At 47.2% G+C, this 27,135-nt stretch overlaps 1 protein-coding gene across 3 annotated transcripts in view; it reads left to right on the forward strand.

The window, feature by feature from the left end:
• The window catches only part of Myo5b (myosin VB), a 317,620-nt gene that overhangs the window by 214,207 nt on the left and 76,278 nt on the right, over positions 1-27,135 (forward strand). For all 3 annotated transcript variants that reach the window (XM_031366041.1, XM_031366040.1, XM_031366039.1), the window contains exons 13-17: positions 3,320-3,442; positions 4,373-4,456; positions 19,604-19,759; positions 20,431-20,528; positions 26,908-26,994. In XM_031366041.1, the coding sequence (XP_031221901.1) occupies positions 3,320-3,442; positions 4,373-4,456; positions 19,604-19,759; positions 20,431-20,528; positions 26,908-26,994 (548 nt within the window). The remainder of the gene's footprint in view (positions 1-3,319; positions 3,443-4,372; positions 4,457-19,603; positions 19,760-20,430; positions 20,529-26,907; positions 26,995-27,135) is intronic.

Here is a 27,135-nt window from a genome sequence, read left to right on the forward strand (position 1 = left end):
TTCACCTCCGGTCTGTTGTCCCGTTGGCGGCAGGCTTTAGCCCCAGGTGATATCTCAAGTAAGGACAGTGTTTATGGTGAAATAATCCTTACTCAGGACATTAGAGAGACGTTTCCATTCCCCAACACAGCCACCTTTAAAAAAAAAATACTACTTTATCTTAATTGTAAAGTGTCTTTAGGAGCTTCATGGAGGTGTAACGCACACAGTGTGAGCATGTGAGGCTCAGTGGCTTTCTGTGCATCCAGCACTGCAGACATCATTTCCTGAGCATCCTCCCTGCCCTGAGATGAATGGATAGGCGCTTCTGCCCGTTGTCACCTCCCCTGTCTGTCTCCTGTCACCTCACCTGTCATCTCCATACAGTTGCCTATTCTGGATGGGTTATGACTCCTGAGAAGGCTCAGCCAGCACCACAGGCCCGAGGGTTTAGGCCTCTGAAGGATGGAGCTAGACCCAGACTCTTGGTCCAGTGTTCTCCACGATGCATCAAGAGGGGTGTAAGGAACCCTGCATGTAGCCGTGTATGGACTCCTTTTAAAGGATTTGGCCCCCTGTATACTCGAGAGCTAAAGATGGCTATAATCCCAGGCTGTGCTCAAACACAAGATTTTCTTCCCCCCCCCCCATGCCTGATTAAAATTTATATATGTGAAAATATTTTTGGAGAAATCTGTCTTTTCACCCGGTCCTTGTGTTCACGGTTGCCTTAGACACTGTCACCAAGCCAAAAAGCATAGTATTGAAGAACATATGTCCCAGAGCCAGCCTTCCTTGACTTGGACCCCAGGCCTGCTACTTCTAAGCTCTGTGTCTTATCTAACCTCTCTGCCTCAATTCCTTGTCTCTGGGATCTGTATAAACATAATACCCGGCTCGTGGGGCAATACAGAGACTGAGCAGATGTGGTGAATGTGTGTTTTAACTATGGCTGTTATAAGCACCGTGGACAAGGACTGTAACTGTAATGAGGATCCTAACTGGGAATCCCAGCTGACTGATCTCAGATGGAGTGGAAGGAGGACTGACGGGAGAGGTGGATCTTAGTCAGAAAATACATGTACCCATGATTCTGGTCATTGGTGTCCTCTGATTGTCCCTGCCCTTCTCAATTTGTGGCTGCATAGGATCATAGGATTTTCACCTTGAAGTCCAAGTGCATTGTCAAGGGTTGCTAGCAGACGTCACCATTTGCTTAGAAAAGCTTCTCTTTGTAGTTCTGTCTGACCCAGTTGGGCCAGTTCCCTGGGGTCCTTCTTGCTCCTAGGCTCTGGCCTGCCTGGTCCTGACAAGCCCCTCCTTCACCCACACCTGGTAGTTCTAAAACAGAACTCTCAGGGAGGACTATAAAAGGGTATATATAGAAAGTGCTGAATTAAATATATTTTATTGTCTGTCCAACACAATTAATAGCCTCCTTCAAGAAAGAGGGTTTCTTTCTTCGAATCTCCTATACCACATGGCACAGGAGATTCAGTGCTAGTTAGGCCAAATCGAATCTTGAGAAAAATCAGTTTGCTTACAAAGAACCTAAGAAGTTTGTTCCCGCATCTGTAAGCATTTTCCTTTTGGGAACCTATCTTATTTACTGAGAAAAGCCCTTTTTACTTAGACGCAGCAAGTAACTTAGACTTCCAATCTTGCCCGATCTGAAAGTCCAGTGTAAAGTCATGAAGGAGTGTCTGGAGGCTACTGAAACTGAGGAGTGTTGGGGGCTGTCAGGATAACAGCAGGAGAATGGCTCTCGGGATAAGTCACCATCATCACTGGCCATTTCAACAGCAGGCACTGTTACTGTGTTACTGTTTGCTCCACCTCACTATTACCCTCTCATTTCCCTGCTGTCTCTCTGAAACTCTTCCTCTTCTAACCAGCCCCCTCCCCCTACTCCAGTGCCTTTGGGTATGAGTGCGTGTGTGTGTGTGTGTGTGTGTGTGTGTGTGTGTGTGTGTGTGTGTTGGGGGGAGTGCTATTTTATGGAACATGGGCAGTTTATCAGTGGCCACACCATGGAAGAAAATGAGTCCTTCCACCTATTCTACCTATTGTTTGTTGACCCTAGGGAGAGATGGAATTTTATGAGGCTCTCCCCCATACATGATAGTGGGCCCGATCATCAGTGCTCAGTGTGCTCAGTGAGAGGTGGAGTCTTTTGAGTCCCTCCCCGGCCCCAACAGCTTCAGTGAGTCCATGACTGCAGTACCATGCCACACCAATCACTGTTTCATGGCACACCTCCAAGAGTTCCGGCACTTACATTATTTCCACCCCCTCCTCCTGAATGTTTTCTGTGCATGCACACCCCCAGCCCCATGTTTGTGCGTGTCATGGGATGTCTTACTTATGGCTGGGCCCTGCACTGTCATGTAGTCGCCACACTTCAACCAGTTGTGACTCCATTAGCTACCACCCACTGCAAAGAGAAACTTGTCTGACGAAGGCCGGGAGCAACAGTAGCCTCAGAGCACAGCCAGCAGTCTGTGCTGTAGCTTTAGCGAAGCAAGTTGCTTGCTTGCTTGCTTGCTTGCTTGCTCGCTTGCTTGCTTGCTTTGGAAGCCATCGAAAGAGGCTGCCCTGAGAATTTGTCACACAGCGAAACCTCTAAGTCTAGATCTACATTTCGGGAACAGGGGATAGGCCAAGCGTCACCCAGCATGTGGCCAGGAAATAATTCTCAGTCCTTTGAGGGGCGGGGAGAGAGCTGAGACAGACCTCTGCCTATGGATTTATTCTATGCAGTAACCGTATCTGATGGTGAGCTGTAATGGTGTGCCTGTGTGTGTGTGTGTGTGTGTGTGTGTGTGTGTGTGTGTGTGTGTTCAGTTGTTAGGAATTCTAAAGAAGAAAGACACAAGACCAGAAATGGCCAGAAAAAGCCAGAAAAAAGGGCAGCCTGAGCCAGGGCAATAGCATGGATGAGCTAGAGGAGAAATATAGGCTAATTATGCCAGTCTTCTGAGTGAACAAGAGCATGGTGCTAAAGGGGACAGGAGCATCTTCAGACAACTCTACAGTCGGGATTCTGCCCTGTGGCCTTGATGTCCCTCTTCATCCCTTCCCTGGACTTCCATTTTCTGCTGGCTAGCTTGATCTTTGAGGCTCAGTGCCCTCCCATGGATGCCAGCCCCCACATAGCCAGTCAGTGGCCTTTCATAGCAGGATCTTCAGAGTTCATGGTTGAGTTGTTCACACTGTCCAGTTCCAAGTCCTGGCACTGTCCTGGCTTGAGAGCTGAACCCAGACTCCAACCCTCTGCCAGGATGTTTCACTGCCTTGTTCTGCTCTGTGAGACACTCTACCCGGTCTTGTGCTTCTCCAGGTCCCCAAAGGAACTGATCAGAACTGGGCCCAGAAACTCTACGAACGACACTCCAATAGCCAGCACTTCCAGAAACCACGCATGTCCAACACGGCCTTCATTGTCAACCACTTTGCAGATAAGGTAACTGTCCTCTTTGCTGACCTGGGACACACACCTTAGGCCTGCAGTACATAGAATAAAGGGTTTCTAGGCTAAGAAAGCTGGTTTTGTGAGTTCCAGTGACCTGAGATTGAAGGAAGGTTCTTCTCTGAAGATTTCTTCCCCACCCTGCCCTGGGCCCAGACTGTCAAAGACGAGGCACAAGCAGAGCCTGTACTAGCGCAGTTGTCCTTCCCATGCATAGCAGGTAGTAACTGGGGGCTGCTGTCATGGGAAGAAAGCAGCGACAGAGCAGAGTCTGCTGTCGCTGAGCCTGACAAGAGGGAGAGGTTAGAAACAAGTACTAACATTGTTTGGATTCCTTCTGGAGTAGCCCACCCTGGGTCCCAGTGATGGGCAGAGATACGCTGAACCTCTCTAAATGGATTTCTATTGAATTCTCAGGTGGTAATGTGCATGTAATTGCATATCCTGACTCAATGCCATCTGGGCCATGGTGGAGAAAATGCTTTCATGGTGTGCTAGAGAAGCCTTCTCTCGTGGGATTTCCCTTTAAATACAGCGTTTTCTTCTGCCAGACTAATACTCAGTAGCCTCTGGATAAATCTCTGCGTATCAGACTTGCCCCAATTTCTTATCTCCTTATAATACCTGGCTCCGTGGGGTAATACGGAGACTGAGCTGATGCGGTGGAAATGTGTTTTCATTATGGCTGTCCTAAGCACCGTGACATGGGCTGTAACTGTGATGAGGATCCTCACTGGGAGTCCCAGTGGGCTGATCTCAGTTGGAGTGGAAGGAGGAGTGACGGGAGAGGAGGATCTTAGTCAGAAAATATGTGTACACACAACTTGTGTGTTCTTAGCTCTTTTAGAAAATACTATAGATGAGATGAAGGGGCTGCCAGAGCCCCGGAAGCACTGACTTAGTTTTTCGTTGCCATGGCCCTAGGTGGAGTACCTTTCAGATGGTTTTCTGGAGAAAAACAGGGATACAGTATATGAAGAACAGATCAACATCCTGAAGGCCAGCAAGGTAAAAAACAAAAACAAAACAAAACATAAAAACAAAACCTGGGAATGGGGCTGGTGACATGGGGAAATACTTGCTTAGTAGTGTTAGAATACTTTTACAGGGCTCTGGGTTCAATCTCCAGCACCATAAAAAATAAATACATGGGAACTAGGTGTGGTCTTGCTTGCCTGCTGTTCCAGCACTCTGGAGATAGAGGCAGGAGGATCACTGCAAGTTGGAGGCCAGCCCGATCTACATAACAAGTTCTAGGGCAGCTGGGGCTAAATGATGAGACTGAAGAAAAAATAAAATATACCAACAGATCAGAGATGGGGATGCTATTGTGAGCCCCACTGTGGAGCACAGGAACATGGAGCTGGGTTTGTTGGTTACACTTGGTAGAGAGAAGAAAGCAGGAAGGTATTTCTCTGTTCCTAGAGAGAAAACTAGGCAAGACACCATAAATGGAAGGATATCAGAGAGGACAACCAGGAGGAGGCGTAGGTGTAAGTTGTGCTGAAAGGTCTCCTGATGTTCAAGTCACCTCTCTTCTGTCTCCTACTTGCATAGCTAAGACCATTTGAACATCTCTAAGCCTTGTGTGTGTGCTTCATCTCTCTTCAGCCATCTGGAGGGCAAAATCTGAATGTAATTGTATACAGGACCAGTAGGAGGAATATCTACAATGTTTTATCATAGCACGGCTTAACGGGCTGTGGTCTGACCCATCTGGCAATGGCTGTCTCCCAGGAGAAAGTCCAAGGATCCAACACGTTTTTGGCCCGTGATATTGGACATGTCAGCTGGTCTTCACACGTGTTTGGCCCGTGATGTTGGACATGTCAGCTGGTCTTCACACGCGTTTGGCCCGTGATGTTGGACGTGTCAGCTGGTCTTCACATGTGTTTGTCCCGTGATGTTGGACATGTCAGCTGGTCTTCAGAAAGTGTCAGAATCTCAGAGATGTAGGCTCTAATGCTAGTGAGGAAATGGACTGGCCATCGAGAGGGGACCAGCAGGCAAAGGCAGGGCTTCCTTCTTCCATGGCCTTTACACTGGCTGCCACCAGAAGGCATGGCCCAGATGGAAGGTGGAAATCCCATCTTACATGATCCAATCAAGAAAAATCCCTTGAAGGTGGTGTGCCTACGTGCTTTGGTTTGATTTAATTTCAGATGTAGTCGAATTGACAGCCTAGAATAGGTATCCCGGTAATAAAAGGTGAGATTTCCAGGACATCTCGATCTATTTTGGAATATTTGCTGTCTCTAAAATTTCATCTGCTCCTTTCTCAGAAATGCAGATAGCGTGCCCATCTGCACCCCCACCAAACACATTTGTTAAGCACTTGCCTGTGAGTCACCACCCCAAACCCATATTTGCATTCAGAGATGAATAAAGCTACATTCTTATTGTCCCTGGATGAGCTGATATAGATCTGCTCTGAAAATATGAAGGGAACAGAGACTCAGGGAAAGTCTGCAGCTGGGAGAGGCCTAGATAACATGAAGGGACAGGAAGTCTGAGAGGAGGAGGCACAGCCGAGAGAGGCTAGTGCACCTGTATTCCAGCAGCTGATGCAGATACACATGGTGCCTGCCAGCCTCGGCCTTTATGTAGGACCCAGGAGAACTCTGCAGGGCCTTTCTCCCAGACCACGTGGCATGAAACTCACTGCAGGGCCCTGATAACACTGGGGAAATGACAGAATAATTTCTTTTTGTGGTAAGCTTTAGAATTATGAACGCAATAGAGAAAAATGTAGCAGTGGAGAAAGTAGGGCCACAGCCTCAATCCACGTGTTCAAAGCCATCCCTTTTCCATCGGGGGCCCAACATGGTATGTAGGGAGGGACCGAGTTAGCGGCAGCCACTGTTGTCATCTCAGAATAGCCACAGAGACAACCGCAGAGACAATCAGTTGGGCATAAGCATGCATACATACTGTTTTGGAATTCAATGTCAGATTAATGTCTTACATCTCAAGTCTGTGGCAGTTTGAAGGAGTTTTTCCAGTTTTGACAAAAGCAGGCGTGGGATGTTGGTTCCTATACTACTCTTGCCCTTGTTGCCTGGGAGTCCAAGAGGTGGCCTTCGGGCATGAGAGCCTCTGTCGTCTTGATAAATCTATGATTTAATCTAATAGAGTTCTGCAGTTTGAGTGTCTCAGTTTGAGGACTTCCAGGGATGTCATAACCTAAACTCATAAGGAAATATTCGTAATACTGACGAGGCAAGTATTATTATTAGCTGAACAGTTTTAATTTAACACTTAATTTTATTGAACAGCTTCACTGAATATGTATATAGAAAAACATATAGACCCATATAGACAATCCCTGGAATCTTACCTAGGGGGAAATATATAGTTAATGGCTACGTGCAACTGCAGAAGGCTGTATGTGACTAGGATGCAGGAGAGTAGAGGTCAAGAGGAAGGTTTTATAGAAGACAGAAGGTTGGGGGCCTCAGGGTCAGTGGTTTGCTAGGAAGGCCTGCAGAAGTTGGATGTGGTTTACTTAGGGTAGCAGTTACTACAGTGTAATAACGCAAAACAAGCAAAGAAGAGGTGTATGGGGGGGTAGGAGAGAGCAGGTGTGAGCCTCCTAGCCTGTTCTCCCAGGGAATTCACACAGGGTGTGCTCAATTGCCCCCAGAGAAGCAAGTGCAAAGATAACTAACAAAATGTTTGCCAGTGGGTACTTACACAGGTACCCTTGGTTTGGTCTCATGAACTGAACACCTAGCATGGACTAAATTCCTAGACTGAGAAAAGCAGATGTTCACCATGAATGATATTGTTTGCATAGTGAGCTCTGTGCAAGGAATGTTGCACAGGTATCAGGGAATGTTGAAAACTTGCCCAAAATCCAAGTTGCCAGGCATCAGCCAAGACTTGACCTGCAAAGCAGGCATTGTTAAGAATGGTGGTCTTGGTTTTTTTCTGCAGATGATACTGTTTTGGATGAAACATGCTGGGTATTTTTTTTTTTTTAGAAATTTAGCCATAAAAATCAAGTATCACAGAGTTATATACAAGCCCCCCCTCTAGTCCATGAGCCATCTTCTGATGAATGCGTAGCCTGTGTCTTTTTAAGGGATACGCATCTCTAGTCTCCTCTGACTTGGCATACATCACTGTGTCTGGGTTGTCCTTCCATGTGAGCACACACATGGCTTTCCTTTCTTAAATAACTCTTGGTCATTTGCTATTACTTTACAAATGAAGTTGATAACACAGTGGGATGCACAACAGTTGTAGAGTTACTAAATTACAGGGCAGAACACTCTGCGCTGTGTTTTTGGAAAGTTGCAGGCTCCCGTTTCACCCCAACCCCACTCCCACGTTTCTACCTTTCTCTTCTGCCAAACCCTTGTGCCCTTGTGTCCTTGTGCCCTTGTGTCTGCCTCCTCTGTTGAATATTTACACACTCTTGTTTACTAAGCCACTCTCATTTTTCAAAAAAAAAAAAAAAAAACCTTTCACTGTAGTAGCAGTCCTCTGGGGCTTAGATTTCAAATGCATGCCAAAAATAGAACAATAAAGACCTAGAAACATTTAAGACCCCAGGATATAAATTTAATAATGTAATGCTATTTTCATGATAAATTTTACTCTCTAAACTCAGCTAATTCTGAAATCCTTGTGTAAAGCCATAATTTTTATCTCAGGTACTTTTATTTTATGAGAAACTATTGGCTTTTAGCCTTTGTGTGTCTTACTTGATAAGAAATTATCAGCTTGTCGAGAGTAATTAAGTGGTGTGAAATGGAGGAGTCCTACCTGTGAACTGGAGGGCTCCCATCTGCCAGGCACTGGGGTGTTTGCAGAACTCTCACTGGGGAGAGGGGTAAGGCAGTGGTAATGAGAGTGATTAGGGAAGCCTGTTACCCTGTGAAGACTTAGAGTGGAGTCGATTGCCTTCTCGGCTATTACAGAGCTATAAAAAGGGACACGGGGGGTGGGGAGGGGCTAAAATAGGGCTTTAACACATTCATTTCTTTTAAACACTAAAGATGACAAGTTTTCTCTCCCAATTTTTGCTGCCAATGAGAAGGAATTTTTTACTGTATGGGGATGCTTGGAGAGTGTCCTAGTTAGGGTTTACTGCTGTGAAGAGACCAAGTCAACTCCTATAAAGACAACATTTAACTGGGGCTGGCTTACAGGTTCAGAGGTTCAGTCCATTATCATCAAGGCAGGAGCATGGCAGCATCCAGGCAGGCATGGTGCAGGAGGAGCTGAGAGTTCTACATCTTCATCTGAAGGCGACTAGGAGACTGGCTTCCAGGCAGCTAGGGTGAGGGTCTTACCACACCTCCTCCACCAAGGCCACACCCACTCCACCATAGCCAGACCTACTCTAACAAGGCCACACCTCCTGAGAGAGCCACTCCCTGGGCCAAGCATATTCAAACCACCACACTCCAGGGAGTGATCCTCAAGAGGGCAGTACTTTTCCTCCAAAGATGTTCTCTTACCCACTGCGTGTAGGTCGGGGGTCAACTATTGAGTTGGAATATTATGTCCGTGTGAGTCAGGCAACCTGGACCATGGATCTAGATGGACACAAGTGTCACTATCTCTCCACTGCATGTCATCAGAGAAGTAGCCTCAGAAACATTATGGTTTGTAAGCCGCCTTACCCGTCCAGTTAGAAGTAAGGAGGCAAACACCGAGCCCTTCTCCATGCAGTTTAATCAGGAACCTTCATTTTTACTTCTTCTCTAGCTAGCTTCTTTTATATTCTTCTATATCTTCTTCTTACGTCTTACTTATTACTACTTACATCTTATTAGTTACATACTTATTCCTAATTCTACACCTTACATCTGTCCTTACATCTTACTTCTATATCTACATCTTCTCTCCTATCCCAATACCAGCCCCAATTCTACATACTTACTATCTCTACATACTTACTCAATACTCTTCCAGCCCCCAGCCCTTGTGGGTTAAATACTTTCCCTGGTCCCAATCAGCATCAGCTACGTGGCAAAGCATAATAGGCTGCGGGAAATCATGCCAGCTTGCATCACAAACTAGAGGCACTTAGCTTCTCCAACTAAGGGCTTGATTATCAATGCTCTCTGCTCTGGCTGGAAACCAGGTGTTCAAAATATATGTATATAGGGTGGCAGCTGTGGCTCCCCACAATGGTTCAGAAGGTCTCTGTCCAAAGCCTGGTGATCCCCAGAATCCAGCCATGGGAGAGGGCCAGCTCAGACTGAGCCCCAGTATTCCACTTGAAAGAAAAGTTTGTGTGGTGGGGTTCTCTGGAGCAGGGCCAGGAGAGAGAGAGACAGAGACAGAGAGAGACAGACAGACAGACAAAGAGACAGGGAGAGACAAAGAGACAGAGAGAAGACAAAGAGACAGAGAGAGATAGACAAAGAGACAGAGAGAGACAGAGACAGAAGAAGAGACAGAGAGAGACACAGAGACAGATAGACAAAGAGACAGAGAGAGAGAATTTGTGAAATAGTCACAGCAGTTCTTCTTGCCAAGCGTCTGAACACCTGGTCGATGATCAGCCCTTGAGGCCAGTGCCTCAGCAGTCGGAAGAGTCCCACCGTGGCTGTCTCATACCAGAAAGGCCCCTCCCTCCACAAGGGTTCCACAGCCATGAAGGGTTCCTGCCACATCCTTAGTCAATGATGGACCCTGGTTCTACTATCAGTGAAGGAATCCAGCAGCAGCAGCAGCAGGACGGGCCAGCTCAGTAGCAGGAAGGAGGGCCAAGTGAGCAGAAGGGTGCTGCCCACATGTGGGGTGCGTCTGCCCACATCAGTCAAGGAAGTGAGGAGAACTTCTGAGTTGTTTCCCTACCCAGGTGATTCAACTTTGTGGCAAGTCGACATTAAAACCAGCCACCACAATTTGCTTTTCAAATTTCATTTTTTTTTTAATTTAGTTTATGTATGTGAGTACACTGTCTTCAGACACACCAGAAGAGGGCATTATATCGCATTACAGATGGTTGTGAGCCACCATGGTGTTGTTGGGACTTGAACTCAGGACCTCCAGAAGAGCAGTCAGTGTTCTATGTCAAGTTCCATAGTCGTTTATTGAGACAGTGCGCTATGGCACGCGTGTTCCTCGGTATGGTTAGCATCCTCTACGCTGGCTCTGGCTGTTGGAAAATGTACCTGAGAATAAGCAGACTAGAACTCCAGTTGATAATCGGTGTGTTCCCTTCCCTTTTCCAAGGCTGGACTGAGTCTTTCTCTCAAAGCCCACTCAGTGACCACTTAAAATCCTCTTTATGTAAATGTTGAAGATTTACCACCTCCCACCAAAGTGTAATGTTAACCATGTAAAAGAATTGACTGAAAAAGAAGTGCATTTTGTCATGCTCGCCTCTGGTCCTGAGGAAGAGCCCTCCAATCAAGCTGTTGTTCTGTGTCCTTGTTCCATGTCATATGTCTGTGTGAAAGGAAATCTCCAAAGTATTCTTATAAACATCAGTGAATAGGCGTGGTTTCCAAGGAAACGGTGTGTGTGCAGCTATAATTGAAATTTTCTTAAACTGTCAAGCAGCCTTTCAAAGGTATTTTCCAACTTTTCTTAATCCCTGTGCAAACAGATTTGCCTCGGGTCTTTAAACTCTCCATCTAGGCTTGAAAAGCAGACGTTAGAGAAGCCAGTACCCATGGGGACATTTCACATACATGGCAAACAGGATGAGCGATGTGTTTGGTTTGTCTGAGCGTGTAGCCGCGACTGCTGTGGAGTTAGAAAGGAGCAGCCCGTGGAAATGTCTGGGCGGGCTCCTTTTGGTGGCTGCCTTAGGGTAAAGCTGTAGGATTCAGCTAGCTTACAAAACAGGCTCTTCAGCAGCTATGCCAGCAAGGTTGGCATTTCTTCTCGGCCTTGCCCGGCAGTGTGGGTATTCTGTCCTCTGAGTCCCTTGTCAAGTTGTGATTTTTGTTGTGAGTTCAAGTTTGCTTCTATTTGGGGAATTCCCAGGTCAAGTTCCTGTCTATCTCAGCCCTCTTGGTGGATGGGTGAGTAGAGGTCACGGTGGGCATTTTCTGTCTGGCTCTTTTGCTGGGGCCTGCATTCCAGTATTTTGTAACCGTACCTCTTAGCCTTTAAGTCTCATGATCAACCTAGGTCTTCTGTATGACCACTGAGTTTGTAAAACAAATCCTGCACATAGGAAGCCTGCTGCTCCTTCTCCCTAGATGCAGTCTCAATACAGGGACCTGCATTTAAAACATAACTTTGAGGGCTGGAGAAATGGCTCAGTGGGTAAGAACACTGACTGCTCTTCCGAAGGTCCTGAGTTCGGATCCCAGCAACCACATGGTGGCTCACAACCACCCATAATGAAATCTGACACCCTCATCTGGTGCATCTGAAGACAGCTACAGTGAATTACTCCCCCCGGAGCGAGAGGGGCCGGCAGAGGTCCTGAGTTCAATTCCCAGCAGCCACACATGATGGCTCACTGACATCTGTACAGCTATAGTGTACTCATACACATAAAATAAATAAAATAAATCTTTTAAAACAACAGCAACAAAAACAACAACAACAACAACAACAAAAAAAAAACATGGCTTTGAAAACAAAGTCCAAATTCCTCAGATAAATGATACCAGGATAGATTCAAATATCTCTTGGACAGTTGGCATCTCTTGAGTTGTTATAAACAAAAAAGGGCTGAATGGGGCTGGTGAGATGGCTCAGCGGGGAAGAGCACCGACTGCTCTTCGGAAGGTCATGAGTTCAAATCCCAGCAACCACATGGTGGCTCACAACCACCCGTAATGAGATCTGATGCCCTCTTCTGGTGTGTCTGAAGACAGCTACAGTGTACTTACATATAATAAGTAAATAAATCTTTAAAAAAAAAAAAAGGGCTGAATGTGCAAAATAACTTATTTTTCAGTCTGATTTCTACATCCTTCATGAAACCCAACCCTGGCACCTAAAAAATGTTTCACGTAAGCTGTTAATGACTTCTGCTAATTAGATCTCTCCTATAGTACAATTATGTAGATTGGGAGCACTCACCAATGCTACAAAGTCTTAGTCACCTATTACCTCCCTGTAGAGGTTCTTGAGCACCGATCTACCCTTGCTTGGATATGCCTGGGCACTCTGGTAGAATCGTGGGAGGCCTGGGACTGGCAGTCCCCTGCCTGCAATCCCTTCTGACCCTGTTATCCCTACACGCTCAGCAAATCTTGGTTGTTTCCTGCCACCCACAAGCCCTTAAGGAAGGGACTTCTGGGTAAGGTTTACATTTAGAGGGAACTTTGACTGTTGGTGAAATCCATTTGGATTGTAGTTTACAAAAGAGCCGAGGGAGGGCAACCACATGTGGATTCAGGCTTCGAGGGTTCGGGAATGAGCTACCACAGAACCTGAGTCTAGAATGAGTCAGGGCATGGACTCCCCCTCGGTTTCTGAAGTGAGCATGTGAGGGCGTTTTCTGCCGTGTTGAGTTTGGAGCTTCTGTGGCATTCGAGAGAGGAAGATGCAGAACAGAGGGTTGGAAGGAAACAGGGATCATGATGGGAAGGGGTCTAGACTGGAGAGGCAGGGTGGAAGAATAGTAGAGGTGTCAGGCATGAAGGAGTCTGTGCAGGGGGTGAATGTTAGAGAACACGCCTGGGGATCTTGCACAGCGGTACAGAGGACAGAAAGGGGCCAGAAGCCAGCCCGTGGAAAGTACTGGAGAACTGAAAAGCAACAGGGTTTGGCAGTAAATGGAGCTGCCATGGCTCAGAGAAGACATCTATAAAAGGAGGCCTGGAAGCCATCAGAGAGGACGGGAACCCACACTACGTGTAACCCTCTGGGCTTTACAAGGAGGGCTCCAGAGAGTCTGAACATTCATCTCAGCAGTATGGGAGGAGGCCCAAGGAGATCTCCTGAGGCTGGTCTGAGGGGGAACATAGGGAAAGGCAGTGTGGACAGTGGGGTGGCTGTGGTATAGAGCAAGAGGCAGGATAAAGAGCTAAATGAGGAGAAAAAAAAAACCAAAGCAGCAGCAGAGAGACTTGAACTTGTAGTAAGCAGTGGCGAGGGACGGATGGAGGTGAGATGATCAGAGTCCAGGTCAGAGACTAATTTAGAGGGATTGTGTCAGGCTTTACCTTACAAACCAAGTGAGATAAGGAAAGAGGCCACACGACTAATGACAGCCCTGGGCCTTTCACCCTCAGCCCAGCACTCTTTCGATCATATCGTACTGCTTCTAAGATGACTGCAAGGTCAGAGGCTCTGCTAGTCTTGGCTCCGTGAGCACCTTGAACAGGGACAGCACCTCCTGGGCTACCTGGGAGCTGAGCTGCAGGCAATGATAATTTCCAGAACAGCTCAGGTAGCTGCCGCTCTGTGGGTGGTGCATTTTGAAGAATAGGCTCTCCAGCCGGCTGGCTTTAGGTCTCTCCTCTTTTCCTCATTTACTAACTCTGCGGTCTTGGTCCCCAAGCCTCAGGTTTCCTCCCTTGTGGAATGGTATGCAGTTGGTACTTAGATCACATGGTTGCGGGGCAGCGTGAATGTGTCCAGGCATGCCCAGTACATGCCTGTTCTGTTTTGTTCCCTTATGTTATCGTCTTTCGGTTAGGATTAAAAATAAAAATCCTTCACCAAGCTTGATCCCTCTTGCTTCCCTCTTGAGTACAGTGTGCCTGTACTGGCTTTATGTTTTTAGTAGTTCCTGGATGTTCTGAGTTCTATCTCTGCGGGTACTTCCTCATGCCATGTTGTTCTCCCTATCACACATCCTATTTGCCCAAACATGGCAATGTGGGGGCATCCTTAGTCATTCAGACCTGGGCTGTATAAGAATGCAGGCCAAGCCAGCAGAAGGAGGCAAGCCAGTAAGCCTCACTCTTGTGCGTCCTTTACTTCAGTTCTAGGCCCTGCCCTGGCTTCCCTGCTGATGACAGACTGCAACCTGTAAGCTCTAATAAACCCTTTGCCCCGGAACTGCTTCTGGTCACGTTTATCACAGCAACAGAAGGCAAACTAGAACACTCCCCTGAGAGAATCCCCTCCTGGCTTCCTCACCCCAGAGCTCTGATTTAGTCAGCTTTGCTATTTTCTCCTTCCCCTTAAGACATCTTCTTGTCATCATACTTTCAATGCTGTGGGTAAGTGATAAGGGTCTGCCTTCCGTGACGGACCATGAAGTCCTCAGTGTGTGAAAAACTGTGTTGTTCACTTTTGTGTTACCAGCCCCTAGCACAACACGACTGGCTATCTGGGGTCAGGAAGGATTGATTTTATTTCTACGGTATCATGTGGAATCGAATACCTAGGGAAAAGTAACACCACTCTGACACACTGACATTCAAATACATTTCTCAGCCAGTTAGGTCCTTTCTCCTTTAACGAGATAATATGTGTCATTTTGAAATGCCGCACGTGAAGAGAATCCACTGCAAAGAGGCAGAATTGCCTCCTCTTGGCAGCCAAGACTTAGAACCACTATAATTATGTCACTGGAGGACCCTCAAAGCCAACTGCCTCACAGTGTTGTCCTCAGTATCCTTAGTAGCGACCGGCGTCTCTCTACTTCCTATTATGTAAATACTTGGCCCCACATATTTTGGATGAGATTATCCCTTCCAGGCCCTGGACCAGGATTTGGAGTGTTTTGCTCATGGCTTTGCTCACAGTCTCTAGTGTTTATTGTCACCAGGCCATGACAGCCACGAAGCAGCCAGAAGACTGTCCCCTAGCTACTCACAAGACAAGGCCTTTGAATTTACGTTACTGGCTTATACTTTTACTCATTCATTTTATTTTCTGTGGTGCTGATGATCAAACCCAGGGTGTTTCATATGCTACACAAACACAATGTCTAACCCCAGGCCAGATTGGAAAGTGCGCTTAGACTTCCTGGATCGCTGAACTCTAAAGTTACTTGGCATGCAAACTGCTATGCCAAAAACCTGAAAGTTAAGGTGCTTCTCGTGGCTGGTTCTATGAGAAATGAAAGGTGTGAGCAAAGAGCAAGCAGGCACGTTGATTCCAATACACGCACACGCACACACACACACACACACACACACACACACACACACACACGCATGCACGCACACACACACGCACACACATACAACATGCAGCTTTGTTGCTTATAAATGACAGTTATACTACTATGCAGTGTAAAACACTTATATGTGTTTAGAATACTCTTGAATTGACCTTAAAATGTAAACTTATAATACCTCAGGCTAAAGTAGTGATTTATGGGCTGGTGAGACAGCTCAGTGGGTAAGAGCACTGATTGCTCTTCTGAAGGTCATGAGTTCAAATATCAGCAACCACATGGTGGCTTACAACCACCTGTAATGAGATCTAACACCCTCTTCTGGTGCGTCTGAAGGCAGCTACAGTGTACTTATTATAGATAAATAAATAAATAAACTAAAATAAAAAGTAGTGATTTATAGCCTTTGTCTTACTTTAAAATCCTTGCTATAAGAGACAAGCCTTGGCTACTGGTTTTGCACATCAGTTATCACAATCTTGTATTTGTGGGTGGATACACCTGTGCTGATCCTCTCAGAAGTTCGTGCATATGACCAGGCCCGATGATTGGTGAAAATTAGTACTTTACTCTTTAGAACTTATGACCATTTCTTTACTATGCAACAAATGCCAGAGGTCATCCCACGGGGTTAGCGGATGCTTGCTGAGCTGTGCAGGATTCTCCCAGTCCAGTGGACATACACCAACTTCCAGCCAGCGCTCTTCTGTGACTCTGAGTGTGGTTGAGTTGTAAGAAGCCCTAGGGGGATGGGATGGTCAGTGACTTGTGTTGTAAGCTTCTGCCAATCAGGGCTGCAGAGCCTCTTTTCAATGAGCTACATCACCCAATTCCAACACTCAAGTTCAGAGAATGTCACTTGCTGATTTACTTAGATGCTGTCCACCTACTCACGTTGACGTGTCATGTTATGGCTGTATTGTCAGGTGTCTGTGATGACCAGGAGTGGAGATGATGTAGGGCCTCCTGCAGATTGTAATGGTAATGGAAAGTCTAGAGGTGTTGCCTAATGCCCACAGGCTTCTAGGACTGGGTTGTGGTTAATATTGATTCTCAACTTGACAGGATCTAGAATTACCAAACAGACGAGCTCTTGGGCATGCTAGCAAGGGATGATCTTGATTAAGTTAGCCTCTGGGCAAGGGATTATGGAGATTGGGTTAATTGGGGTGGGGAGAGCCAGGCTCACTAGGCTTGGATCCTGGACTGAATGGAAAGTAGCAGCGTTTGTCACTCTGCCTCTTGACTGTAAATGTAGCGTGACCACCCACCTCCAATGGTGACTTCCCCACCAAGAAGGACTAAGCCCTTAAGCTGTGAGCCAGAAGCAATGTTTCCCTGGTGGAGTTGCTGTGTCAGGGTACTTCATCATAGCAACAGGAAGAGAAACGAATGCAGACTCTGCAAACACCACACGTACATGTGAAGGACTAATGGTGTGTGCTCTTAAATTGTCACTCCCTCAGCTACGGACATGACAGCCTGCTTATGTCCTCTAAGCGCCCGATGAATACTTACCTGCTGACCTCAGACTGCAGACCCAGAAGGTCTGGGACATGTGTTGTAGACTGTGATCAGAGCATGAGCGGCTGTCACTGCCATGTAGGACCTGTAGCCTGATGCAGAGATGCTGTGGTAGGGCGGGGCTTCCCCTCTTCTCCTAAGTCTCCCTCTCTGAGTTCAGAGGATGTTGCTAACAGGAGGGCTCTTCTCCCTGGTGCCCTCTCTATGTTTAATTCAGATTACAGTAACCTTAAGGAAGCAAGCTCTGCTTGTGTGTTCAGGGACCAAGGCTCTAGCTTGGGCTTGGCCTTTGCCTTGTAGCCCTAGGAGGGCTTATGCCAGCTACTATATTTCGTGGGGGGTGGGAACAAAGGTCTGGTAGGTCCTTTCTTCATGGATTTCTGTTGACTCATATAGTTAATGACAGATATAAGATTCCTTGCTGCTGTATTTAAAAAAAAAAAAATGACTCCCTTGGTGCATTAGTCAGAGTCTTCATGGCTGAGGCAAAGCACCGATCAAGATAACTGAAGGAAAAAAACTTTATTTTGGCTTTCAGTTTTGAGGTGTTAGTCTATGGTGGTAGAATGAAATTAACTTTTTCCTTCCTCCCTTTTATTCCATCCAGGCCCCAGCCTAGGGGATGGTGCTGCCATTCAGGGGCAGGGGCTCTTCTCCTATTGGTTAGTCTTAACCATATGCAATGGGTATCTTTGCATACCTAGGAGACAATTATTAATCTTGAAGGTGTATCCAATCACATTCACCATCAAGATTGATTATCACACCGAACACCTGAACTTTTGTCACATCCCTTTGTCATGAGGATATGAAGTCTACAAAATAGTGGATTTCATTGTGACCTTTCATACGCATATATAATGAACTTTGTGTTTGCTCCAATTACTCTCACTTATCCCCTTCCCCAATGCCCTTCCTTTTCCTGAACAGCCCCTTCTACTTTTGTGGCCTCTTTTCTAGAGCCCATGCATGATATGAAACATGATATATCTACCTGCATTTTCACGGTCTTTGCTGGTTTCGTATATATAACTGAATAATAAACCTAGGCAGTGTCTCAGTGGTAGGCATCTTCTGTGTGCTTACATGGGAAATCTCATATTGCCCTTATCTCTGTGTTGGGAGCAGGGAGGACACAGTAGGCTCAGCAAGAATAGGGTTCTAGGCCCATCACAGGCGAAAATGGCTTCTTTGTGCTGTAGACTGGGTCTGTGGGATGTAGATTAGGAGTGGGTAGAGCATGTTGGGAAAGAGTACGCGGGACTTGGGCTGGTCCTGGAGAGACAGGCTTTAAGGCCTGCAGAGAGATTGAAGGGTGGGATACTTGAGATAAGATGAGCACAGTGAGCAAAAGTGGAAGGGTGGGATAGGAACATGATGCTTAACATCAGGAAGAGCAGGGAGAACAACTCAATGGCTGAATCCCATGTACCTTCTGGGAGGGGACAGGGCCAGACATGCTTGCCTGGGGCATCCAGATGTGGTGTGGGAGGAGACTCGTGCATGTAAGTGGGCTCTGAAGGAAGACAGTACAGAATGGATCAGAGGAACCTGGAGTCTGAGGCACACACTCTCCCTTTGCCTTCCTTCTATTGTGATTCAGGTTGACAAAGGAGCCATCCGGACTCATTTTCCTCTGCACTGTCAGGGGTGGACCGGAGACCTCCCAGTGCGCCAGTACTGATCCGCTCAGGGAACGAGGGCAGATGTGCCCTCATCAGACTAAGGGTCTTGATGGACAAACTCTCCGTGTCATCAGCGCCCTGTCACACTAACACAAAGACCATATAACAGAGTCCTCACAACAGTCCTGGATACTAGATGCCGTCTTACCCCACTGTCCTGATGGAAGACCCAGGGCTCCAGGGAGCTAAATAACCTTACAAGATCCCAAATAAGTGTTAGAGAACAATCAATCACCTGTAGACGTAGTTCTGTGAGTGACTGCCTCTGCCTCCTAGGACACTCCAAGGAACTGAAACTATGTCTGCCTTTGTAGATGAATGTTTAATAATCCTATTGGGGGAAGCAACCTTTTCCAACCCTTTTAAACATTGAGGCGTCACTCACCGCATACTGTAATGCCCACCCTTGTGTTAAACTTGTGGTCTTTAGTTGTGCATCCGTGCTACCAGCTCGAGAATATTATCATTCCTCAAAAGTGAAAAAGCTCAGTAGTTGACATTACTTTCCCCCCTGGACAGCCACAGGGCACTCTCTGTTGTCTAGACACTTCACTTCAGCGAAACAGACTCACTCACTCTATGTTCTTTCATACGTGGCTTTGACCACTTAGCATAATGTTTTCAACGCTCATCTGTGCTATGTTGTAGCATGTGAGGACTTCATCCCTTTATACTGTTAAATAATATTCCATCACACCTATATACCACTCTTTATCTATCACATGATGGGCATTTGAGTCCTTATTACTTCATAGCCTTTATGAATAATGATGTTTTGAACATGGAAACCCAGAGTTTTGTATGGATGTATATTTTCATTTCTCATTAATAAATAAATATATACATAGTTCTTACATATCTGCTTTTTTGGAAGAATATAAACAAAACCAAACTATGATATATTACCCTTTACACCTTTCTTGCTGTGATTCTGTCTAGTTCCCACTCGTGGCTGACTTGTTCCACGATGACAAGGACTCTGTTCCAGCCACCAACACAGCTAAGAATCGATCATCTTCAAAGATCAGCATTCGCTCTTCCAGACCCCTCATGAAAGTCCCTAACAAGGAGCACAAGAAATCCGTGGGCTACCAGGTCAGTCCTGGTCCCGGGCCTGTGGCATATGCAGCAGGGCTTGGGGTTGGGGGGGAGACTCACAAAAGACGGAGTTAGATGCAAGGCCCCAGTAAAGGTGTTCAGATAGTGTGAAGAGGGGAGGGCTGAATAAGCCCAGGAAACATCTAACTAGAGTGCTTGGTTTCCAGTATTTCTCCAGAGAGAAGGATCTGGTAGTCCCACCTGCTTTAATTCCTATGGATTTGCTAATTTGGGGCATTTCATACAAATCTTACTGTTTCTGGGATGTTTTGGTGGAGGCGTTACAACTGCGTTCCTCACATTCAGGGATAGCAGGCTGTGAGCACACAGCAGGTAGATCTCTCATCTCTTAGCACTCACAGTTCATCTAATTGATTCTCCTAACAATGGGAGTTAGGTACACTGTGGAGTAGCTTTCCCCCTGTTTAGTTTGAAGAGTCCTACGATGGAAGAGCCCTACAAGTTTATTCATAGCAAGCTAGGACTGTCAGCTAGAATCTAAGCCCTGGTCACCGAATGTCTTTCCCCACCTTTCTGAATTAATCATAGTCATAAGAGTGATTTCTGATGTCAGCACTAGCGAAGTTGCCACTAGTGCGTTAGTGATTCTTCACTGTGAATTCAACAGAATATTAAAAATAACTAAGGTCTGGCTTTGTCCCCTGCAGTTCCGCACTTCCCTAAACCTGCTTATGGAGACCCTGAACGCCACAACGCCACACTACGTTCGATGCATCAAGCCCAATGATGAAAAGCTCCCCTTCCAGTAAGTGCCAGCTGGGTGGAGCCACACCTGCCTCCTTACTCAGCTTCAGGAATCAGCAGGGACGGGGAGGGCTGGGATTGCTGGGCTCTGCAGAGTCATATACTGACCTGTCAGTCACTTCCAAAGTGGGCTGTGGCTGGACACAGCCTTCTCTAAGCACACAGCTTGCTTACCTGTGGCCCTTCCCCCACTCTTCGGAGGTATATAATCCTCTGTACTGTGTCTGTTGGCTTGGTTTTTTTGTTTGTTAGTTTGGGTTTTGGGGTTTTTTTTTTTTTTTTTTTTTTTTTTGGTTTTTTCGAAACAGGGTTTCTCTGTGTAACCTTGGCTGTCCTGGAACTCACTCTGTAGACCAGGCTGGCCTCAAACTCAGAAATCTGCCTGCCTCTGCCTCCCAAGTACTGGGATTAAAGGCGTGCGCCACCACCGCCCATGCTGGCTTTTTAATAGTGCTAAGGATGAGACAGCAGCTGGAAGTAAGAATGGGAGGAGGGATGTAGCAAATCAATAGTTTATGTCAACATATACAGCCATACATATGAATAGTTGTATGTGTATATATACCTGTGCTGTGCATGCAGAGGCCAGAAAATCCACCTTGAGTGTCACTCCTCAGGTGCCACCCACACCGTCTTTTCAGGTAGAGTCTTTCAGCTGGCATGGGGCTTGCTGATCAGGCCAACTGGGCTGTCCAGTGAACCCAAGAGATCTGCCTATCTCACATCTACATTGCTGGGAATACAAACACACGCCATGCCACATGGCTTTTTATGTGGTTCTGGGCATCGAACTCACACTTGCAAGGCAAACACTTTACTGCCTGTGTTGTTTCCCAGTCTATAATAACAAGAGCAAGAACATGTTTGAACCATATAAATTGTTATCCTTTTCACTAACAAGTCCCATTTATTATATCCTTGTATTTTTTTTTCAAAATCAGGATGTTGTAAAATCGTAACTAACCTGACAAGAGAGTGAAAGCTTAGCTTAGAACCAACTAACTCTGATTCTGGACTACGATTTGGGCTCTTTCTTGGTCTCGGGCTCTCTCATGATCTCGGGCTCTCTCGGTCTCGGGCTCTCATGATCTCGGGCTCTCTCTTGGTCTGCCTCTCTTATTCCATCTTATTCCCATTCGTTCTCTTTTCCTCTTTCTCATCCTACTTCTTCACCCTCAGCTGTGTGTGTGTGTGTGTGTGTGTGTGTGTGTGTGTGTGTGTCGCGCGTGCTCCCAGGCATGCTTGGGTGTATGTGTCAAGGGCAGGGATGCTAGGCTTTGTAGAATCCTTGACATCTGCTGAGTACCAGTCTCTGAAGAATGAACCAACAGGGCCACAACTGGATGGAGTAGAGCAGGGAGCAAGTGTTTCTTCTCTTCTCCCAGGACCTGGGAGCCATCTTGTCCACCAGGCTAAACAGCAAAGTCGATTTCTGACCTCTGACCTCCACATACACAGCACATGTATATATGCACATACAACTATTCCTATATTCACTGTATACTTTAACATAACTATTGATTTACAACATCCCTTCTCCCATTCCTACTCCGGTGTCTCATTGTTAGTACTCTTCACATGTGGGTCAGGTAGTATTTTTGTTATAGAAGATGGTTCTGTACATTATAGCATCGTTGGAAGTGTCCTGGCCTCTACCTACCACATGTTAATAGCATCTCCATCAGTGTGACAACCCACATTTTTACACATTACCAAGTGTTCCCTAGGGGGCAGAATAGCCCCGTTAAGAGGCTCGTCCTGCATGTTTTTAATAGCATTTCTCATTCAAAAGTATTTTCTCTTGACATTTAGTCAAGAAACATCTGTCTTGTTTCTTCTTTATTAGATGCTTGGCTATGACAGGTGGGGCGGCATTAAGATATGCCACCACCCTCCGGCCCTGCTTAAGGGGCTGCATATAAATGTCACACATAAATGACACTGCCACAGAAGTGGCCATCAACAGTTCTGTGGAAATAGTACGGGCGTAGCCATGTCAAGATGTCTCAGCTAGTGAAAGCCCATGCTCCAAGCCTGATGCCCCAAGCCTGATGACCTCTGCCCAGTCCCTGGGAACCCACAAAGTAGAATGCGGGAATTCACCTGGGGAAATACTTAGGAGACAGGAAGGCAAGAAAGGGATGAAGTGACCATCCTCTCCCCGGAGTATGTGGCTGGGCTAAGTGTCAATCTTGGCAGAGGTGAAGCTTTGCTGACTGATTGATCTCAGGATCTTTTGCTGACAGTAGAGTTGCTGTGGAGCCTGAGGAAGCCATTAGAGCCCGCACAAGGCTGATAGAGCGGTGAGTGAAGCCACTGGAGATGCTAAGCCAGGTACTGCAGCCACGGGCTCTTCCCTCTGCAGCCAGGCAGCTCCAGGCAGCTCCAAGCTCCGCTGTCCCTGCACTGTTTGGGAACAAAAAGTGTAAATCAGGCTTTCAGCAGCTTAAACCTATACCTGGTTGGGTTTTTAAATAGCCAGCTATGTGTTGGTTGTCTTCTAGATTTAAGCCTGGTCTCACTAGAAGGCTGCTTTCCTCCTCACTCCATATCGAGGCCCGTGGAGTCTCCACTGGCACAGAGACAAGATTCGAACAGTCTGGGCTTCCCAGGTCCCTGGACACAGAAAGAGAACACTATCTTCTTTGTCCAGTCTTGTGCTTTTCTCGTGAAAATTCCTTTTCCATCTGCGATCATCGTAGTTGTGTTGGGTAGATGTTTTCCACACCCACTAAAGTAAGGGAGGGGACGGGGACAAGAGCATGCCTGATGTGCTCCCAGCTGTTAGTGGGGAGCCGGGGTCCAGCTGCATCCTTTCTCCTCCACACAGAGACCACAGGTAGGATGCTGATGCTGACTGACTGGGGGGGACCACAGGTGGGATGCTGATGCTGACTGACTGGGGGGACCACAGGTGGGATGCTGATGCTGACTGACTGGGGGACCACAGGTAGGATGCTGATGCTGACTGACTGGGGGGACCACAGGTGGGATGCTGACTGACTGGGGGGTACCACAGGTAGGATGCTGATGCTGACTGACTGGGGGGGACCACAGGTGGGATGCTGATGCTGATGCTGACTGACTGGGGGGACCACAGGTGGGATGCTGATGCTGACTGACTGGGGGGACCACAGGTGGGATGCTGATGCTGACTGGGGGAACCACAGGTGGGATGCTGACTGACTGGGGGTGGGAAAGAGCAGGTAGGGTGTATTTTGCTGAATTCATCATGAAAAGAGAGGGTAAGGCTAAGCTAAGAATCAGTTGCCTCAAGCCTTGTAGGGGTACATAAGGTAGGGGGATCTTGAATTCTAGGCCAGCCTGAGCCAACAAAGCTCAAGAAGAATTATTTTCTGATGGGGCCAGCTCCAGGCACAGTGTGTCCAGCCCAAGAGAAGACTGCCCCCACCTGCAGCCTGTTCTCCCAGCATTCCACGATGCTCCCTTGAAACCCTCACTCAACAGGCCATGCTCTGGTTACCACACTGCCCAGCCCCGGAGCTTGGGTACCTAGTTGTCAAAAGGCTTGCTACAAGATGGGACAAGAGTGCTAAAGATGTGATCCACTGAGAAAAAGAGTGGCCCTTTTTAAAAAGGAAGGCGGGGCTGGGCATAGACACTTACACCATTGAGCCCAGCACTTGAGAGGCAGAGGCAGGCAGAACTCTGTGAGTTCTAGGCAGTAGCCTTGGTTGTAGTGATTGGATACGGAGCCCTGGGTCAAAAGTCCCACATTTCTCTAACACTTTCTGAAAACTCAGGAGTATCCATTCTTACTGACTGAAAAGAAACAGAGCCTGTGCCCCAAAGGCCTTCCCAGGACCATGAGTGGCCATTAAATCCTAAGAGGCTTCTTGTAGGACCAGCCAACATCCTGGAACTGTGCTTCATCTCAAAGAGGACAAAGTCACCTCCGGAGACACGGAAAGGGTTCTAGGGAGGTGCTCTGTCTTCCCTTTGTCTTCTAAGCCTCTCACTGCAGAGCTTCGGTCCTTACAAGAGGAAATTAAGCTATCAAGTAACCGTTCTGATCTAGACCATGTAAAATTCAACACTGCATTGCACATTCTTATGCACAGAATGTCATTAGTGACCTGAGGCCCTCTCATTTAGAGCTGGAGTGAGCAGGAAGAGAATTTGGAGAAGCCAGGTTTGGGGTACAGCAGAAAACAGGGGTGGTGCAAGCAGTATGAGTGAAGAAGGAAGTAGAAACAAGAACAGAGCCAGCGGTGGTGGCACACGCCTTTAATCACAGTACTTGGGAGGCAGAGGCAGGTGGATTTCTGAGTTCAAGGCCAGCCTGGTCTACAGTGTGAGTTCCAGGACAGCCAGAGCTACACAGAGAAACCCTGTCTCGAAAAAAAGAAAGAAAGAAAGAAAGAAAGAAGGAAGGAAACAAACAAACAAACAAACAAACAAACAAAGAACAGGCCTAAAGGAGTGTGTGGGGAGCCTCACACCTAGGGTCTGCATGGAGTCAGAGCGTGCCTAATATGCTGTACTAGCTTATAGTCACCAGTCCTAGGAGATGCACAGTGAAAGTAGGCAAGCCTGGGGTACCATCTGTCAGATGCCACCGTTTGATGGCTCCCGAGGGAGGCTTGTATGGCAGACAGCATGAGAGAGTGGTGTGGAAAGGCCAAGGGCAGCTCACACAAAGAGGAGTAGAAAGTCTATCTCACAGAGAGACTGGCTGAGGGTGACCTCCTCTAAGCCAGCTCCGTCATTGGAGTTCAGAATCCAGGTGGATGTGCAGCCATAAAAGCACTCCTGGGTTGTCAGGGAGTGTGATGCAGGGGATACAGGGGTTTGTCGTGTGGGCGCATGCAGGTCCTCAAGCCGAGATAGTTCCCACCTCTCTTCACCTGCTAGGGCAGGACAGCTGCCTATAGCCTCACCAGGGTTTCTACTAAAACCACTGTGTTCTCCAGGTTCCCAGGCTGTGAGCCTCCTGGGCCCTCAGATTTGTTCTTTCATCTCCAAAATGCAGGAACAAAGCAAAGACACTGGCTTCAGTTGAGCCAGTCAGTCAGAAAGAAAGGGCTTGCACATTCCTCAGCACTTCTCTGAGTGGGACAATAATCTCAACAGATTCGAAAAGTGACTAAGTCTGGGTCAGTTTGGTTCCCAATAGGACTTGTGATCATGCTAATCTCCTGTTAGCTCTCCTCGGAGTTTCCCTACAGCACCTTCGCCGTGAATCTTTTTTTTTCTTTCTATTTTTTGGGGGGTTTTTTTCTTTATTTTTTTTTTTTATTTACGTGTTATACAATATCTCCTTTTCCAGGTTCCCCTCCAAAAAAGAAAAGAAGAAAAATTAAAAAAACAAAACCAAAAACAAACCCCTGTACCCTCCCCCCCTCCCCCTGCTCACCACCCCACCCTCTCCAGCTTACTGGCCCTGACATTCCCCTATACTGGGGCATAGAACTTTCACAGGGCCAAGCGCCTCTCCTCCCATTGATGACCGACTTGGCCATCCTCTGCTATACATATGCTGCTGGAGCCATGAGTCCCACCATTGTACTCTTTGGTTGGAGGTTTAGTCCCTGGGAACTCTGGGGGTACTAGTTAGTTCATATTGTTGTTCGTCCTAAGGGGCTGCAAGCCCTTCAGCTCCTTGGGTCCTTTCTCTAGCTCCTTCATTGGGGACCCTATACTCAGTCCAATGGATGGCCATGAGCCTCTACTTCTGTATTAGTCAGATACTGTCACAGCCTCTCAGGAGACAGCTGTATCAGGCTCCTGTCAGCCAGCACTTGCTGGCATCCACAATAGTGTCTGGATTTGATGATTGAATATGGATAGGATTCTCAGGTGGAGCAATCTCTGGATTATCCTTCCTTCAGTCTCTACTCCATAGTTAGTCTCTACGACTCCTTCCATGGGTATTTTGTTCCCCCTTTTAAGAAGGAACGAAGTATCCACACTTTGGTCTTCCTTCTTCTTGAGTTTCTTATGGTTTGCCATGAATCTTACAGCATGCCTCTTGGCATAATGCCCCTGAGCCCTGTCCCCTCCTCTGCTCTCCTTGCATCGCACACAGGCCATTAGAAAGTCTTGTGGAAGGAATTGCTCAGGGCAAGCTCTGGGGAATAAGCAGGAATGAAGCTGGGAAGCTGCGCAGGACTCAGGTGGGCAAGTGGGCAAAGGAAAGGGTGGGATTAAGTACGTGCACAGTCTCGAGACCTGTGACTGCTGACATGGTTCTTCTGCCCTTCCGTCTGTGCTTTACCCTGACCTAGTGTGTGGCCATCTGCAGCTTGGTGGCAACAGGTGTCACATGCGGCAGGAGAGGAGCCCTCCTTTCCTCTCATCCTCTTTCTTGTCCTCTTGTCTCCCAGCATCCCTTCATGATGTTTTTTCTTACTTGGCAGCTTCGACCCAAAGAGAGCTGTGCAGCAGCTCCGAGCCTGCGGCGTGCTGGAGACCATTCGGATCAGCGCGGCAGGCTACCCATCCAGGTAATGTCACCAGCCATTTCCTCCTCAGGCTGCTGCAGAGCATCCAAGGGCAGAGCCCCGTGAGCTACGGTAGGTGCTGTCAGTCACACAGACCCTAACAGAAGCTCCTAAGCTGGAAGACCCAAATAGGGTGCTGACCGA

The sequence above is a fragment of the Mastomys coucha genome, unplaced genomic scaffold (genome assembly GCF_008632895.1).
Source record: "Mastomys coucha isolate ucsf_1 unplaced genomic scaffold, UCSF_Mcou_1 pScaffold13, whole genome shotgun sequence".
NCBI lineage: Eukaryota > Metazoa > Chordata > Mammalia > Rodentia > Muridae > Mastomys > Mastomys coucha.